Consider the following 15,672-nt stretch of genomic DNA (forward strand, 5'->3'; position numbering starts at 1 on the left):
ACCTGTGCAATGCTCCCATTTCTGGGAGTCCTGGGTGCCATTCCTTTTGCCAAGAACTCAGCTACCCTGTCTCCTTCTCCAGGAGGCAGGCGTTTCCCCTGAGCTCCTCCAGACCTGTATTCCTAACACCATCGGCCTGATCACTCTCGGGTGTCACCCCAGCTGGACTTTTGAGTTCCCTGAGGGCAGGGCCCAGGGCCGTCTCATCACTGCTGTGTCTCCAGCACAGCCCAGCACTGGGGAGGGCGGGGTGGGGCAGCAAGAACTCAAAACAGCTACAGAATCATTGGAACCATCCATGCAGCCCCAAAGCCCTGAGCGGTGAGGGAGCCAATAATGGACACTGGCCACTCCTCTGGGTCTCCTGCCCAGACCCCTCCTCCGACAGTGAGAGCCCTGGTGAGCTCACTGCAGGGTAAACTGCCCAGACACAGAGAGGGCCCTGTGAACTTCCTCCCAGAGAACTGGGTCAAGAGCAGACCCCCCGAGCCCCGCTTCCAAGCCACGCCCACGGGAGTGGGGGCCTCAGACACTCACAGCGGTCCGGGGGCGTGACTGTGATGGACTGGGCGGTGAACTCGTCGTCAAAGTACCTTGTGTCGACCTCAGACGTGACCTGAGGCTTGAAGGGTGGCAGGAGCTGTGGAGAAGAGGAGGCAGCCTCAGGTCCCAGAGGAGCACCCAGGAGAGGCTGGGCTCCTGTGGGGAGCAGGCAGGCAGTGGGCTCACCTTCTTCTGGACCACGTCCTGCCAGTTGATACTAAGGAAGAACCTGTGCTCCATGACCTCCTTGGCGTCACTGGGCCCTCCGCCGAGCCTGGGCAGAGACGGCCATGAGCACCCGCCTCCCGGGCAGCCGGGTCCTGGGAGACAGGCTTTCGGTGCAGGCCCTGATAACCTCTAACGACTCCACCTTTAACATCCCAGGACACTCCACCACCTCACAGAGGAGGGATCTGGGGCTCAGGGAGGGAGTCCCTGTGCCCAGAGTCAGAACCTGGAGATTCCAACCTGGCCCCAGGGATGGGGATGCAAGCCGAGAGGGTGGGCTCCACAGACGGCTGCTCACATCCTGGCTCTGTCACCCTAGGCCAGGCACGGCCACTCTGTTCCTCAGTGTCCCCGGGAAACTAGGCAGGGCAGGCGGAGCCTAAGGACAGGCTTGGCCAAGGGAGCGCGCCAAGTGCCACCTGTAGGGCCGGTCAATCAGCACACATCAAGCATTCCACCGGCTTGTGCACCTGTGGACACTGCCCCCTGCAGGCCGAGGGAAGTGGCGGTGCTGGGCTGGGCTGCACGGGGCGAAGGCCAGCCCTCACCTCTGCTTAGGGTCCTTCTTAAGCAGCCCAGCAAGCAGGGACTTGGCCTCAGGGCTGAGCGTGCGCGGGAAGCGGATCTCCTCCATGAGGATGAGCTCGAAGAGGCGCTCGTGATCCTGGTTGTAGAAGGGCAGGCGGCCGCACATCATCTCGTACATGACCACGCCCAGCCCCCACCAGTCCACCGCCCGGCCATAGTCGTTGTCCTCCAGCACCTGAGCAGGAAGGGGCAATGAGGGGCCGCCGAAGGAACCGCAGCCGGCCCTCAGGGGCCCGGGCTGAGGGGCCCCGCCTCCCCTGGCCTTCCAGCCCCAGACACCTCGGGCGCCAGGTACTCAGGGGTCCCACAAAAGGTCTTCATGGTGGCCCCGTCGCTGATGCCCTCCTTGCACAGGCCGAAGTCGGTGATCTTGATGTGGCCGTCCTTGTCCAGCATGAGGTTTTCCAGCTGCAGGATAAGTCAGCGTGTCAGAGACACAGCATATATCTCAGGGTTTTCTGCCGCCCCCGAAACCCCACACGCCCTTGCCCTTCCCTGGGGTGGGGGGTCGTGGCCGGGGGCAGGGATGGCAGGGCCAGGGTGCTGGGAGGAGGGGTCAGAGAGCAACCCGCCCCCCCCAGCAGGGGTCAGGCCCTCTGAGGCTCGGGGGGAGAAGGCAGACCCAGCACCTCCGCAGCCCCTGCAGCCCCCAGGGAGCTGGGAAGACAGGGCAGGGGGAGATGGGAGCCAGGTCCTGCCTGAGTGGCTTCCCCCACTGTGGGCGGTGGTGGTCACACTTCAGGCATGTGGAACACTGAACGCTACCTTTCTATTTTTTCTTGAACATAACATGAATGGGCACTTCGGTGGGCCTCTGTGTAACCTCCACCAAGTCAAGAAACACCACCAGCTCTAAGTGCCCCGCTGCATTATCAGCCACCACCTCCTCCAACAGAAAAGGGACTTCATTTCTGCGCTTTTCTTCAGTGTTTCCCACCTACGCATACACTGTGAGTGACACAGACTCATCTCAGCTGTTCTGGCAGCCCCTCAGCCTTAGCCTGTGAGGCCACAGCCTGTCCTCCTGAACTGCTGTACGGAGCTGTGGGTCCACCACCACGTCTTCTATGCCCTCTCCAACAGTGGGCACTGGGCGGCTTCCATCTGGGGTTCGTGTGCACAGAGCTGCTGGAGCGTGTGTGTCCACACGGAGACGCACACAAGCGCCTGTTCTGGCGCATGCTCCCAGGGCAGAGCGGCGGCTCGCAGCGGACGTGTGTGCCGGGCGCTGGTGGACTCTGCCGGGCCATCCTCTGAAGAGCCTGGACCAACTCACACCCTCTCGCCATTGCTCCCAGGAGGCCTGGAAGGGCCCCACGCAGGCCACCTGCCCAAGACCACCACCTTGGGCCTGGGTGGGAGGCTCAGCTCCAAGAAGGACAAGACAGACCCTCCATGGAAGGGAAGCTCAGCAGATGGGTGCGCGGCCCGGGCGTGGCCTGCTCACCTTGATGTCGCGGTACACCACGTCCCGCGAGTGCAGGTACTCCAGGGCTGAGACGATCTCTGCTCCATAAAAGCGGGCCCGCTCCTCTGTGAAGACACGCTCCCGGGACAAGTGGAAGAACAGCTGCCAGCGGAGGGAGGAAGGGAGGGTGAGACCCCTGGCCCAGAGGAGGGGAGGATGGCACTCAGCCCGGTGATATGGTGACACCTGCCCCACGAACTGCGAGTAATGGTGAGGACCAAGCGAGGGACAGTGAGTACAGAAAAACTCACGTGAGCGACAAAGAAAGAAAAAGTGAGCAAGGGATAAAGAGGGAAGGCCAGACAACAGGCGCCAAGTGGAGAGCTGGCGGGGGGCGGTTGCAGGAAGGGGCAGGCAAACGAGGGAGCAACAGCAAGGAGGCAGAGGAACACGACTCGTGAGCAAGCGGCAACAAGCCGTGAGATGAGACCACGTGCGGGATGAAACCAGTGAGTCACACCAGGGGGAGAGAGAGGGTGTGGGGGCGAGGAGTGGGCGCCAGGTGGGCACGGTGAGTGGCGGAGAGAGAGGGTGTGGGGGCGAGGAGTGGGCGCCAGGTGGGCACGGTGAGTAGCGGAGAGAGAGGGTGTGGGGGCGAGGAGTGGGCGCCAGGTGGGCACGGTGAGTGGCGGAGAGAGAGGGTGTGGGGGCGAGGAGTGGGCGCCAGGTGGGCACGGTGAGTGGCAGGGAGAGAGGGTGTGGGGGTGAGGAGTGGGTGCCAGGTGGGCATGGTGAGTGGCTGACGTCTCTCATCAGGAGAACTTGCTGAAAGTAGAGGACAGGGATCCTGACCCACAGACCCTTTCTCTGCAGCCTTTGAGAACATCCTTGCAGCACCGTCGGCCACCACCCCACAGCCCTCTGGACCTCAGTCTGTATCCCGCCCCCCAACTCACTAAACCTGTGAAATCAGACGAGCCACTTAACATCTCTGAGCCTGTCTCCCCACCTGCCTCAGGGGAGGGAGCGAAAGGAAAAAGACACTCCAGTAAGTCTCCCTCTGCCCCCCACACCCGGGAACGAGACATCCAGAAGGGCAGGCCGGGGCTTGGGGGCAGACCTCGCCGCCGTTGGCGTACTCCATCACGAAGCACAGGCGGTCGTGTGTCTGGAAGGCGTACTTCAGCGCCTGCGGGAAAGAAGGTGGCAGCGTGGGAGGTGGGAAGACGGCTGGCTCTCTGCTGGGTCCCAGGAGACACGGCGCTGCTGATCCCCTCCCCGCCCTCTCCCCCGCAGCCATGGCCAAGGTTGTGGGAATAACGTGACCAGGGTTCAAATCGCATCTTCACCTTTTGTGGGGAGTGAGGGAGCTCCTGGCTCTGACAGCAGGGAAGGGGTTACAGGGCTCAACGATCCTGTCCTCTGCCTCTAATTAAGCCTCCAAGAGACACAGCCAGGGCACAAACTATGTTCTGAGCAACACAGCTGTTTCACGTCTCTCTTCTTCCCATTTTACAGTCCAGTGTGTTAAAACTTAGGGGCTTCCCTGGTGGGTCAGTGGTAAAGCATCTGCTTGCAATGTAGAAGACCCAGGTTCAATCCCTGGGTGGGGAAGATCCCCCAGAGAAGAGAATGGCAACCTACTCCAGTATTCTTGCCTGGAGAATCCCATGGACAGAGAACTGTTGAACTTACACACACATGTGAGGTTTGCTGGCTGGGGGTTGGCAGTGGCTTGGGAGCCAACTCCCCAGATAGCCTGGACAAGTGATTCTCCAACAAACAAGTAGTTTTCAAACTGTGCTCTAAGGAGCCAGACAGAGTTCCTCAGAGGACCCTTAGGTGACCCCCTGCTCAAGAAACTCTACTGCTCCCTGTCTTCCACACTGAAGAACATCATAAGGTCTCATTTAAACAAGTGCTTTGGTTCAGCAGGACACCCGAACAGCAAGAGAGCTACAGAAACGACCCTTAAACCATTTTCCACCTAGTCCATCCAACTGACATCTGCTGGTCTCGATGGAGACTGCTGCCCAAGAGGTGTCTGTCTGCTCAGCCTAAGTGGACAGGCAGCACAGTGATGGTACATCTGCTTCTAGGATTACTTCCTAAAACTCAACCCGCTGGACTAAGCACCTCTAACCAATACAGAGAGAAGCCATGCTCTCCTGGGGCCATTTCATAATCTGGTATCATCAGACGCTGAGGGGTTGACACAAAGCCACCGTCTATAAAGAAGCTGCCACCCTGGTGTCTCAGTTCTGGCCACCCGGGGAGCCCGTACAGCTGCACCCCCACCACCAAGCCAACACCAATCCGTGCTCCACAGAACTGGGGGCTGCCTTTCTCCGAGCTCCGTCCTAAGGGCAGCCTGGAGGCCCCACGTGTGCACCCTGCTTGAGACAAGTGTTACTCACTGTGAGGAACGGGTGCCTGGTGTTCTGCAGGACCCGGCTCTCGGTGACCGTGTGGGCGACTTCATCCTGCAAACGGAGGCTGGGTGAAGGGCTGGAGGGCAGCGCCATGTCGGCCTCACGCCCCACCTCCAGCCTGAGAAGATGGGGGAGGAACGGGTTGGTGAACTCCAACTCCGTTCCTATCTAACGCAGAGAACGTGAATGATCACTCACAAGCCCTAATGAAATACCGGACCAGACAAGGCCACGCAGTGACTCGCTGTCAAAACCACCCAGTAAAAAGCTGATGGAGACTTCTGACAAGGGAGGGCCCGGCTGTCACCACCCGCCCCACGGGCCAAGTCTGGCGTCTGCAAAGGTGGGGGGCGGGGGGGCGCGGGGCGCAGACACTGAGGGGCCTGAGGTGATGCCACAGGCCGTGGTGTTCCTATAAATGGCAGCGACCCTATACATATCCTTGAAGGACCTAGACCGAGTCAGGACTCTAGGCTGTGAGCAATGATTCCCGGGGTGTGGTCCCTACGCTGGCAGCATCGGTGTGGCCTGGGAATTTGGGAAAAAATTATCAGGCCCCTCCTGGGACCCATGAATCAGAAACTCGGGGTGCGGGCCCAGCAGCAGTGTCACAGGGCACCCCCCTGCCCCCAGGGCTCTAACAGGGGCTCAAATTTGGTACTGAGTGTACCCAGAGAGTGTGGTGCCCAGACACCTGCTATCCTTCCACGAGGCAAGTCTGTCTCCAGGGATACTGTGATAACATCGGTAACAATGTCTAAGAATGTTTCTGACTCAGGGGTGGAGGGCTGCCCTGGTAGGGGCCAGGGATGCGGGGGCACGTCACAGCCCCCCTGACAGAGAATGGTCTGGTCTCCAATGTCACATCTGAGGCTGAGAAGCCCTGCCCCACACCAATGATATCTAGGGCTTGATAATTTTTGTTGGACATGACCACAGTACCACAATCACAGTCTTTAAGATCATCACCTATTAAAGATACAAAGCTAAGCATGTATGTCTGGGAATCTCTGATGCCCAGAACATGCTTTAAGGCGCTTCAGAACAAAAAGAGATGAGAGCAGAGCTAATGAAACAAGACTGGCCAAACGGCAGTGCTGAAGCTCGGTGACTAGACTGGGCAATCCACTATATTTTTCTTTAAAAGTTTTTACGTATTTTAAGAATTTCCTAGTTTAAAAAGCTTAAGTAAAAGAAAAGGAACAGAATTCCATTTCCAGCCCAGCCTCCTCCTGAGACCCCCTAAGCCAAGGCCCCGCCCTAGTGGGCCCCCCAGGCCCTGCTGGGTGAAGCCCCTGTCAGACTCTCTCCTTCCTCCCTGGTGTCCAGAGGGTAGGGGACTCAGCAGGCAGGGCCCCACAGGACTGAGCAGTGGCTCTGGGGGTGAGGGGACACAGCAGCAGACGCAGGAGGTGTCCCGCCTGGAGTGTGCTCCGGACCACAGGCACACTCCGGGCTGGGCCCCACGGTGGCTGGCCCACAGCAGCCCAGGGAGGGCCTACCTTGGCGATGATCACCTCCTTCCGCAGGATCTTCATGGCATAGTAGCGGCCAGTGGCCTTCTCCCGCACCAGGATGACCTTGCCAAAGGTGCCTTTGCCCAGGAGTTTGAGATAGTCGAAGTCATTCATGGTCTGCCCGGGATGAGGAGAGAGTTGGGCAGTCAGAGCTTGGCATGTGGCCCGTGGGAAGAAATTTTAACAAAGAGAAGAGAAAATTCAAAGGACACTGTTGCCAAAATGCTCAGGCGGGAGCAGGGAGGCCCCAGGCAGCAACTGTTTGTTCTGAGGTGGCCTTCAGACTGAGGCTCTCCCACCATCAGCTTTCCCAGGCACGGGGCCCTGGGGGGCTGAGCTAGGGCTCTAAGGTGGGGGCACAGGGGTCTTTACCACTGCTCAGGATGAGGCTGCCCCGCATCCCGTGGGCCCAGGGCAGTACCACGCCATCTACTGCCTGAAATCACCACGCCCACAGGGCAGTCAGGAACTGTCCTGGCCGGGGACCTGAGCTCTCGGTATGGAATTCCAGGGGGGCAGGGCTGAGAGTGCTCACAGACTGGCAGGCCCCGTCCTCCAGCTCCGGCACTTACCACCTTGGCCCGCGCCTTGCTAACTGCCACCTCCATCTCCTCGGCCGCAGAAGAGTCGCTGGGGGAGCCACACTTGTAGTCCATGGGGTCGTCCCCTGGACCCCTCTGCTTGAGGCTGTTGGCAACCATCTGGATGGCCCGCATCCACTCTTCCCTGTGTGAGGACGCATCCGGGGAGCCATGAGTCCTGGTGCGCCTGGGCCTCAGGGCAGGAGGGGCTGAGCCCCACAAGCAAATGACTAAAACACCTTTCAGCATTCTGGGGAGATCTGCCTGACCGAGGGGAGCTGAACCATCACAGGCCCCCCTGGCTGTGGCAGATCGGGGAGGGTGAGACTAGAGTAAGAACAGAGACTACCTGTGGATCCACCAAGAGCCTGACCCGAGGGCCACTTGAAATCGAGGAGCAATTACATGACTAGAGGGCAGACCACCTTTCCTCACAGGCTCTGGGAAATAAGCTGCCTTCCTGAGCCTTGAACCAGGGAGACAATGCTCCTCTGAGGCCCTGGGAACGAATGACGAGCTCATGCATACAAGTGACCAGTGTTTTGTAAAAGAAAACCAAGAACAGAAGGAAGCGTTCATTTGCCAAAGAAGGTGGAGATCTTATAAGGCAAGAGCTGACCAACAGGACCCCCTGGAGGCACCTGTCTGGGGGTGGGTGGCTCAGGGGCCATCCTGCTGGGGTGGGACCGGGGGCGGGGCGGGGTGGGGTGGGGACGCTGCCAAACAGGGAAGCAGGTCCGAGCAGAAGGGAGACAGGTTTAAGAACAATAAACTAGTTCTGTCACTCATGATTTAAACTCGCTGGGAAAGAATTTTCTTTTGATACTTGCAACAGACTGGTCTGTACAGAGGGGAAAAATACAGCTAGGAGAAATAAGTAAAAAACTGTCTGCTGTGCTCATTCGTGTCTGACCGTTTGTGATCCCATGGACTGCAGCCCACCAAGACTACTCTGTCCACGGGATTTTCCAGGCAAGAATACTGGAGTGGGTTGCCGTTTCCTTCTCCAGGGAATCTTCCCAATCCAGGGAATGAACCCACGTCTCCTGCGTCTCCTGCATTGGCAGGCAGATTCGTTACCACTGAGCCACCTGGGAAGCCCAAGTAAAAAAGACCACACACCAAAAAGAAAAAAGGATGAAGCTGAATGATATTAAATTGTTTGGACCCACTAGTTTGGTTCCTCTAGTTTGGACCCACCACACAATTTTAGGGGTTTAGCCCAACATTTGTTGAGCCCCCTACGGATTTTGATCATGTCTGTAAAAGCCATGTGACCAGCTCTAGCTGAGTTCCACGGTTTGCTGAGCAAAAGCAGTACCCAAGTCCCAGGATCCCAGTTCACACCTAGAAGCTCTGCCTCTCTCCTGACCTCACTCACTCAAGAAGACCTTGCTTCCTAAGACAGTCTCAAGAGTTCTGGGAGCGCGATTATCAGGGGCTGGCACAGAAGCCCTCCCCAAGCCTGAGCAGAGTCTGGGGGCCCCGGATGCCACACGTGTCCGCCCCACGAGGGCAGGGATTTGGGGCTGGTTGTGACCTGGCCCCCAGCGGGTACTCGGGAGACGTGTGGGGAACAACTGAGCAAGGCAGCCAAAGCCCTGGCTGGCCCTAAGCCTGCTGCACAGCCAGGCCAAGCAGCGCGAGCCTCTCCCCTTCCCAACCCAATACCTCAGGCGGGCATTTCTCAACAGGTTTCACCCAAGCCCTCCTTGGAACAAGTAATGGGACAAATCCCTGGCCCTACATTAATATTCCTGTTTCCAAAAACTGTTGGGGAGGGGAATATACCCAGCGACATGCTCTATCAGACCAGAACTGTCCTCTTAGAAATTTGAAAATGCTGACTTTGGGTATATGACTATCGATTGAAGAAAAAAAAAAAAATCACACATCTCCTAAAATGGTTTGAATATACTACAAAAAAAAAAAAAAGGCATACACCTCACATGTAGAGATTGTGAGGGACTACCACATGGAAAAAGCAATTTGCAGGCCAAGATGTGTGTGTACTATCGTCTGTCTGTAAGGAAGAAACGGTCCATCCTCAGGAGCCTGAATGGACAAGAGATGGAGCCTCCGCACTGCAGAGCTGGGGCTCAGACAGCAGCCCTGGCACTGGGAGAGCCCCTCCCCCCAGCTCGCCCCCTCCTCAGCACCCAGGCAGCACTGAGACACTGGGGAGCTGCTATGTACAAAACCAGCACCCAGAGAAAGTTCTCGCCTCAAGGAAGGGGCTAAAGATTCCACTGGAGGGGTCTGGACCATCCCACCTGGAGCCAGAACCCACGGGGGTGCACACGGAGGCTGGTCGGGGGTGACTCTCTGCCGCCTGACACGCCCCAGATCTGGTTCCAACTGGACCAAGGTAGCAAGGTTGCAGCACTCAGAATTTCAGAGAAAAGGCAAGGGCCTCTGTCCAGGATACTCCTCAAGGGTTTGCAACATGGTGTCTGGGGCAGAGGGGAGCTTCCTCCCCAGGCTGGGGCTGATGGGCCTTCCACCCCTCAAAGGAAAGCTCCCAGGGAAATGCTGAGGAAAATAATGGTTCCAGACACACCACCTCATTCCATGCTCCTTAAGAGGGCTGCAAAGGGAGCAGCCGTGCTCCCAATGGGAAACTGAGGCTCACGGAGGTGGGGTCTCCTGTGGGCGTTCCACAGTCAGGGGCCGTGGCACTGAGACCCACACTCGGCGCTCCTCCAGGCCCTCCAGCCCAGGGGAATGGCACTGGGGGCGCTCACCAGTGGGCTCAGGGATACCACGCTGTATGCACAGAGCCCAAGGGCACGGCAAAGGCAAGCTGCCTCTCAGGAGCCCTGACCCCGCCGTGTTTCTAGCCCACCTTCCGAGAGGACCTCCCTTACTGAACAACACAAGGGCCCTCCTCTTGCTTGCTCCCAGAGCTGCTGAAGTGCTTCATGTGAAGTAACTCCTTGAGCCCTCCCTGCATACCTCTGCAGGAGGTACTATTATTCACCTCTTCTTACAGACAAGGAGACCAAGGCACAGAGGGGCTGACAGTTACCCAGTGGCAGTTAGCAAGCAGAGGCCCAGGGACACAAACCCAGCCAGGCTCTCCGCAGGGTGGCGTCAGGCAGGGGGAGCTGGGCCTGACCTCACCCCACTGCCAAATGGCCGTGGGATGCTGGGCGGCCTCACTTCTAGGACCTCCGTCTGCCCACCGCGTTCCCTGGGCCCAACACCACGGCTGAGAGCACAGACTCGAGCTGGAAGGCCTGGAGGGACTCCGGGCTCTGCCCCTTCCTGAGGCAACCATAGATGGGCCACTTGACTTTCCAAGGGCTATCCAAGGAAGGAATGAGACACCAACATCAAGTGCTCAGGACAGAGCAAACACCTCAAAGGGTTGTGAGGAGTCACCCAGCCAGTCCCTCCTGAGTGGCTTCTGTGTGCCAGGCCTTCTTCCGGGCGCTGGGGGTGCAGCAGGGAACCAGCCCCATTGTAGCTCCAGGCCTAACATTCAAGACACCTGTGTCAGGGCTCCAAGGCAGGGGCCAGAGAGGAAGCCCCGGCTCAGAGGGTGGCTTGGGAAGGCCTCTCCAGGGAGGTGGCACATAAGTCAGGACCTGGAGGACCTCCCCGGAACATGGGGCCTCCCCAGGGCCAAGAACAGGCACTTGGCTGTGAAATAAGTGAAACAGAGGAGAGGAGGCAGCCCTGTGAAGTGCCAGGAGGGAAAAGAATCCAGGCAGAGTAACCAGCATGGCGAAGGCCCTGAGGAGGGAGCCTGGGGTGTCTGTGGAAGGCCCAGCCAACAGAGAGAGAGGAATGGAAGAGATGAGAACAGGAGGGAGGCCACGGCGTGAAGGAGTTAAGTCTTGATCCTTCACATCACAGAAGTCCTGGAAGGGTCTATCAGGGCTGACAGGACCTGACTTTTCTGCTCTACGTCAGCAGCTACTGTGTGGAGTATAGGCTGAGAGTCTCAAGAGGAAGCACAAGGCTAGTCCCACAGCAAGAGGAGATGGTGGCAGACGATTCGGAGGCGAGAAAAGGTGGTGTGACTCTACAGGCCCCCCGAGCCAAGACGCTTCCACATCCTTCTAGTTCCTCATAACCACTGAGCCCCACTGGGACAGCGGCACAGTGGCTGGTCTGACTCTAGATCCTGGGCCATCCGGCTGAACAGAATGAACTGCACCCTGGAGGGAAGGCCAGTGGCCTGGAAGTGACAGGGCTGTCCTTGTCACAGCCTCGGGAAGAACAGCTGACCGCTGGTCTGACGCCAGATGGGGCCCTCTCCCCTAACCAGGGTCCCCCTCAGAATCAGAGGGGCATTCACAGCTGGAGGCATCTGGGGTCCCCCTCTGCTCAGACACTCTCAAATGGGCTGCCCTGGCTGATTCAGGCCCAGCCCTGCTTGGCAGGGAAAACATAGGCCCTTCAGATCTTCTTTTTTTATTTTGTACCTCTCTGGGCTTCAGTCTCATTATGTCTCATCATTATGTCTGTTTAGCAGGTGAGGAACTCCTGCCTGGAGGTGTAGTGAGGATAAGTGAATTAATACATGTGAAGACCTTAGAACAGGGTCTGGCTCAACAGAGCATTAGTCCTAACTGTTCTTTTATTTATTTGACAAATACTTACTGAACACCTAGTTATGTTCCTGGCACAAATAAACAAACAGAAAATGTCACACCAGGTAGGATAGATGCTATGAGGACAAATAAAGCAGGCTAAGGGTAACAGAAGTGGAAGGCAGGCAGGACCCTCCAAGAAGGTGACATCTGAGCAGAGACCCCACAAAGTTAAAAGCAGAAATATAATGACATCTGGGGGAAGAGGAGTCCAAGCAAATAGCAAGTGCAAAGGTCCTGAGGTAGGAAATGTGCCTGGCATGTTTAAGGAACAGCATGGAGGCCACAGTGGCTAAAGTGAGGGAACTGGTGGCAGGAAAGTATTCTGAGGCCAGATCAAGCAGGTCTTTGTAGAATAGGGCATCAACTTTGGAGTTTACTCCAAGTGAGACTAAGAGCCTCAGAATTCCAAACAGAAGCTGCACGGTAAGATTTCCATTAAAAAAGCTCACACTAATGTGATGCCCTGTTAAATATTCCTGCCAAGACCAGGGGTCTGCCAACTTATCCTGGAAAGAGCCGAAGAGTAAATATTTTCGGCCTTGCAGGTCACACAGTCTCTGTTACAACTCGGTCACTGCTCAATTCTGCCACAGGACAGCGAAGAGCAGTCACAGATAATTGGTAAGTGAATAGGCGTGGTGTTCCAATAAAACTTTATTTATAAAAATAGGAGGTTGGGCCACAGTTTGCCAACCTTAATTCAGACCTAATTTCCGGTTTACAGGAAATACAGGCACAGAAGAACAAAGCAAACAGTGCCAAAAGACAATAATAGGACACGTCCAGAGTATAGGGCATCCTACAAGACAACCAGTCTGGCTTGTCAAAAAAGAAAAAAAATAAATAAAAAAATCAGTGTCGTGGTGGGGGAAGAGACACAAAGGTTAAACTAGATTATAACAGGACACAGACAGCATGTACCTTGGTTTATCAAATCCTGGTCTGAAAAACAACATTTTGAGGACAACTGGGGAAATTTAACTATGGCTCAGATCTGGGGAGGATGTTAGTAAGTATTAATATTACAAATAATCATCTGTGGTGTGATAAGGGCACCAAGATTCTGTAGAAGAAGCTACTTATTCTTAGGAGATGCCTGCTGATGTATTAAGGAGGAAAGTGTCACAAAGTATGAACAGAAGTTCAAGATTCAGCATAAAATACAGCCAGATGAGGCCAACACGGCATATGCTCAACTGCTGAACCTAAGTGCAGGGTATCTAGCTGTTCATTTACGACAGTGGTCTTTCAACTGTCCCGTCTGCCTGAAACAACAAGTCATGGCAGGGAGTAGTGGAATTGCTCCAGTTGCCCTGGGGAGAGCCTGCTGGTGGAGGAAGCGAGCAGGCTGCTGCAGCGGCGACCGGTCACCGGAGTGGCCCCGTCGGCCCCCACCCCACCCCCGCTCCCCAGGCTCAGGCCTGGCAGGGCAACGAGGACAGTCATGAGCAGAGCAGCCTCCCTCTCCTGGGTTTCAGACTCATGCCTTCCCTAGGGTTAAGGTCAGGAATCTGGGGTCTGGTCTCAGAGCAATCCCATTAGATTTCTCTCCAGTGGCAGCAGCAGGTACTAAGCAAAGGACGAAAGTGGGGGCTCTCCAGTCCCTTCGGTCTCAGTAAAGGGACTCTTCCCCACGCCAAAGAGCATGGCATTATGAAAATGGAAACTAGAGCAGGTTTGTTGCTACTAAAATTCTGTCGGCTCCCCACGGCTCCTGCTCCAGGCTTGCAAAGCGTGTGCCAGGTACTGCTGAGTCCAGGGCTTCCTGTTTATCATCCCCCTGAATCTTCCGGCAACCCTGTGACAAACCCCAATTGATTCACTGCTTGCCAAGCTCTGTGGGGACCTCTGTCTGGAGCCCAGGCGCCGGCTGAGCTCGCCAGCTCTAAGGCCTCCACTTCCCCTCTTCCAAGACCCTTAGCTCTTGATTCTTTAGTCATGCAGAACCCTCTGCGATCCCTGGGATGACAGGCTGCCTCGCATCCAGGCTTTTTCATAGGCTGGTCCCTTTTCCCGAAGCCACCTTCTTCTTCCTATCTCCGCGGCTGACTCCTCCCCCATTCCTCAAAACTCAGCCCAACACGTAGACCCTATGCACCTTCTGATCCCAACTGGCTTTTACTGGCACGCCGTGTTTCCTGTGCCTAGTTTTCATCTGAGTAATATCTCAGGGGGCCTGAGATGACCATTCTGTTCCCCATAGTGTGGCAAGTATATTTTCGACCTTGGGAAGCTTTGCAATGACACAGTTTAGATTACAGTAGCATGTCTTTTCGCTCTAGAAATGCACTGCCCACTGGGGCAGCCACTAGCCTTAGGCAGCTATTTAAATTTAAATTAATTAAATAAAATACAAAATTCTGTTTCACAGCTTCATAAGCCACATTTCATGTGCTCAGCAGGCACACGTGTTAGTGGCTACCCTGCTGGACACTGCATTTCCACCATAGCAGAAGCTTCTCTTGGACAGCACTGATTTAGGGTGCTCCAGAGGATTAGCTGAATCCTCACCCCAAAGACAAGCTAAAAAAGTGTTTCTCAAAATGAAGGCCACATAGGTTTGAACCCTGGTCAGGGAATGAAGATCCCACATGCCACACGGCACAGCCAAAAAAAAAGGAAAAAAAAAATCTATCAAAGTGAAGCCCAAAGGGACAACATGAGGGGAAAATATTTGCCACTCATTACAAAGGGCTAAGCTCTCTAATTTATAAAGAGCTTTCAGAAATAAATAAGCAAAAGACCAAGTACCCCAAAGAAAAACAGACAAAGGACATAAACAGACAATTCAGAAACAGAAACTCACATGGCCCTTGAGCACATGACACATAAGGACACACACTCACCAAACGTTTGGTAAAAAGTTGAATGTTTGAAAACACAGGCTGTGAGAACCCTTAGACATAGGCATAACCCTCTTAGAATTAGAATTCTATTATGCCTAGTACCAACAGAATTAGTAATAAAAATTACCAATGCATATTCCCTGTGACCCAGCAATTCCACATCTAAGAATCTACCTTACAGATTTACCTGCAAGTATGTCAAACAAGGTAACCACAAGTTGTTTCACTGTGGCATTGCTTCTCCCATCCAAGTACTAACCAGGCCCAATCCTGCTTAGCTTCTGAGATTAGATGAGATCGGGCGTGTTCAGGGTGGCATGGCCCGTAGACTGTGGCACTGCTTCTAATAAGCCCAAAAGGTCGAAATAACCCCAATCACCATTAATAAAGAACTGCTAAACTCAGGGACACAGATGTACACCTGTTGAAAAGAAAAATGCAGCAGCAGCATCTCTGTATACACACAGAAGCAGAGCGAGTCCCCAAGATGCATTAAATAAAACAACAGTTTGGGCACGGTGCCACCTTTTGTATAAAAAGGAAAAACAAGAGGAGCAGGGCACAGAAGTGATGTCTGAACGAGCTTATCCACACTCAGTGAGAAGCAGCTCCTGCAGGACACGCAAGAACAGCAGTCAGCCTGGTGGTGGGGACACAGCGTGCAGGGCTGAAGTGAGAGTGACGCTTTCGCTACACACCTCCTCGTGCTGTTCTGCATTTGTGAACTAGGTGAAGCTGCTATCTCTTCTGATTAATAAGTTGATCTTTTAAAAAATGGAATCTCTGGACCACCTGCCCCTGTATCAATGGAGATGCTCATCAAAGAGGCAGCTCCCTGACCCTTTGCAGGTCTCTGGATAAACAGAGGCCCTGAAGAGGCCCAGAGCGCCTCACTGCTAACAAACTATCATGATTCCAGTACACC

At 55.4% G+C, this 15,672-nt stretch overlaps 1 protein-coding gene across 2 annotated transcripts in view; it reads right to left on the reverse strand.

Moving 5' to 3' along the window:
- AKT2 (AKT serine/threonine kinase 2) overlaps positions 1 to 15,672 on the reverse strand; it is a 47,345-nt gene that overhangs the window by 1,957 nt on the left and 29,716 nt on the right. For both annotated transcript variants that reach the window (XM_061388301.1, XM_061388302.1), the window contains exons 5-13: positions 7,289 to 7,442; positions 6,702 to 6,833; positions 5,185 to 5,250; positions 3,888 to 3,956; positions 2,807 to 2,929; positions 1,639 to 1,767; positions 1,320 to 1,534; positions 730 to 817; positions 538 to 640 (exon numbers count right to left, since the gene is read on the reverse strand). In XM_061388301.1, coding sequence (XP_061244285.1) covers positions 538 to 640; positions 730 to 817; positions 1,320 to 1,534; positions 1,639 to 1,767; positions 2,807 to 2,929; positions 3,888 to 3,956; positions 5,185 to 5,250; positions 6,702 to 6,833; positions 7,289 to 7,442 — 1,079 coding nt within the window. The remainder of the gene's footprint in view (positions 1 to 537; positions 641 to 729; positions 818 to 1,319; positions 1,535 to 1,638; positions 1,768 to 2,806; positions 2,930 to 3,887; positions 3,957 to 5,184; positions 5,251 to 6,701; positions 6,834 to 7,288; positions 7,443 to 15,672) is intronic.

The sequence above is a fragment of the Bos javanicus genome, chromosome 18, assembly GCF_032452875.1.
Source record: "Bos javanicus breed banteng chromosome 18, ARS-OSU_banteng_1.0, whole genome shotgun sequence".
Lineage (NCBI taxonomy): Eukaryota > Metazoa > Chordata > Mammalia > Artiodactyla > Bovidae > Bos > Bos javanicus.